This window comes from Petaurus breviceps, unplaced genomic scaffold (assembly GCF_028583685.1).
Source record: "Petaurus breviceps papuanus isolate PSGF00001 unplaced genomic scaffold, PetGlider_PUasm1.0 85708, whole genome shotgun sequence".
NCBI lineage: Eukaryota > Metazoa > Chordata > Mammalia > Diprotodontia > Petauridae > Petaurus > Petaurus breviceps.
This window is the reverse complement of record NW_027186729.1, coordinates 874-1,624: the sequence shown is the minus strand read 5'-3', so window position 1 is coordinate 1,624 and position 751 is coordinate 874. Positions and strand designations below refer to the sequence as shown.

The 751-nt window shown below is 59.8% G+C and overlaps 1 protein-coding gene across 1 annotated transcript in view; it reads right to left on the bottom strand.

The window, feature by feature from the left end:
* The window catches only part of LOC138176321 (potassium voltage-gated channel subfamily KQT member 1-like), a 9,868-nt gene extending 9,353 nt beyond the window's left edge, over positions 1-515 (bottom strand). Inside the window, exon 1 of the mRNA XM_069107125.1 lies at positions 386-515. Within this exon, the coding sequence (XP_068963226.1) occupies positions 386-493 (108 nt within the window). The 5' untranslated portion in view covers positions 494-515. The remainder of the gene's footprint in view (positions 1-385) is intronic.
* Positions 516-751: the final 236 nt, after the last annotated feature.

Sequence of the window (751 nt, the reverse complement as noted above, 5' to 3'; positions counted from 1 at the left end):
GGGGCACCTATGGCATCAGGTCCAGAATCTCAGTCCCACATCCCAAGGGCAAGGTTCTGAGGGTCTGTGGGCCTCAGTTTCCTTCTCTGAAGGATGCTGCTGTTGCCCTCAGTGATCCCAGCTCTGGGCCCCCAAGTTGAGCCCCCTCTCCTTGAGTCAAACTGGCTGCCAGTGAAATGAGCTATGGAAAAGGGGGGTGTCTGTCTGCCCAATGCACGCAAATAGCAGCTAACCAGTCATCTCTGCACACAAATGTTTGCAGGCCCAACCGCAAAGCGCTTCCTGAGGCAGCCGCCCAGCCCGCCCGCCCCACAGGGTCCCCGGCTCCGGCTGCGTCCAAGCAGAAGGCGTCTTTCATACATCAAAGCCTCTGTGGTTAAATTACCTGGATGGACAAGAGGAAAAAAGACCCTCTGGCATGCAGGACGGGCTTCAGGAACAGCCAGACCCCCCTTTCCGCCCCAGCCCAGACACACACGGATTGAAATAACATGACAAAGTGAGCACTTCACAGGAGCTCAGGGGGCCGCCTGGCCCTGAGGCCGGGGGTGGAACTTTCCAGCATTCCTCTCTGCCCCAGCACACGTGCAGATGTGCACACACACAGCCCACCCCCTCCTTCAATCCCTGCTCAGCCCTTTTATCCCCAGACCCTTCCCAAAGGGGGGGGGCACCGTCCAGCCCCTGCCTACCCATGACCCTTTCCGAATGGTGAGGGGGGCACCGTCCAGCCCCTGCCTGCCCATGACCC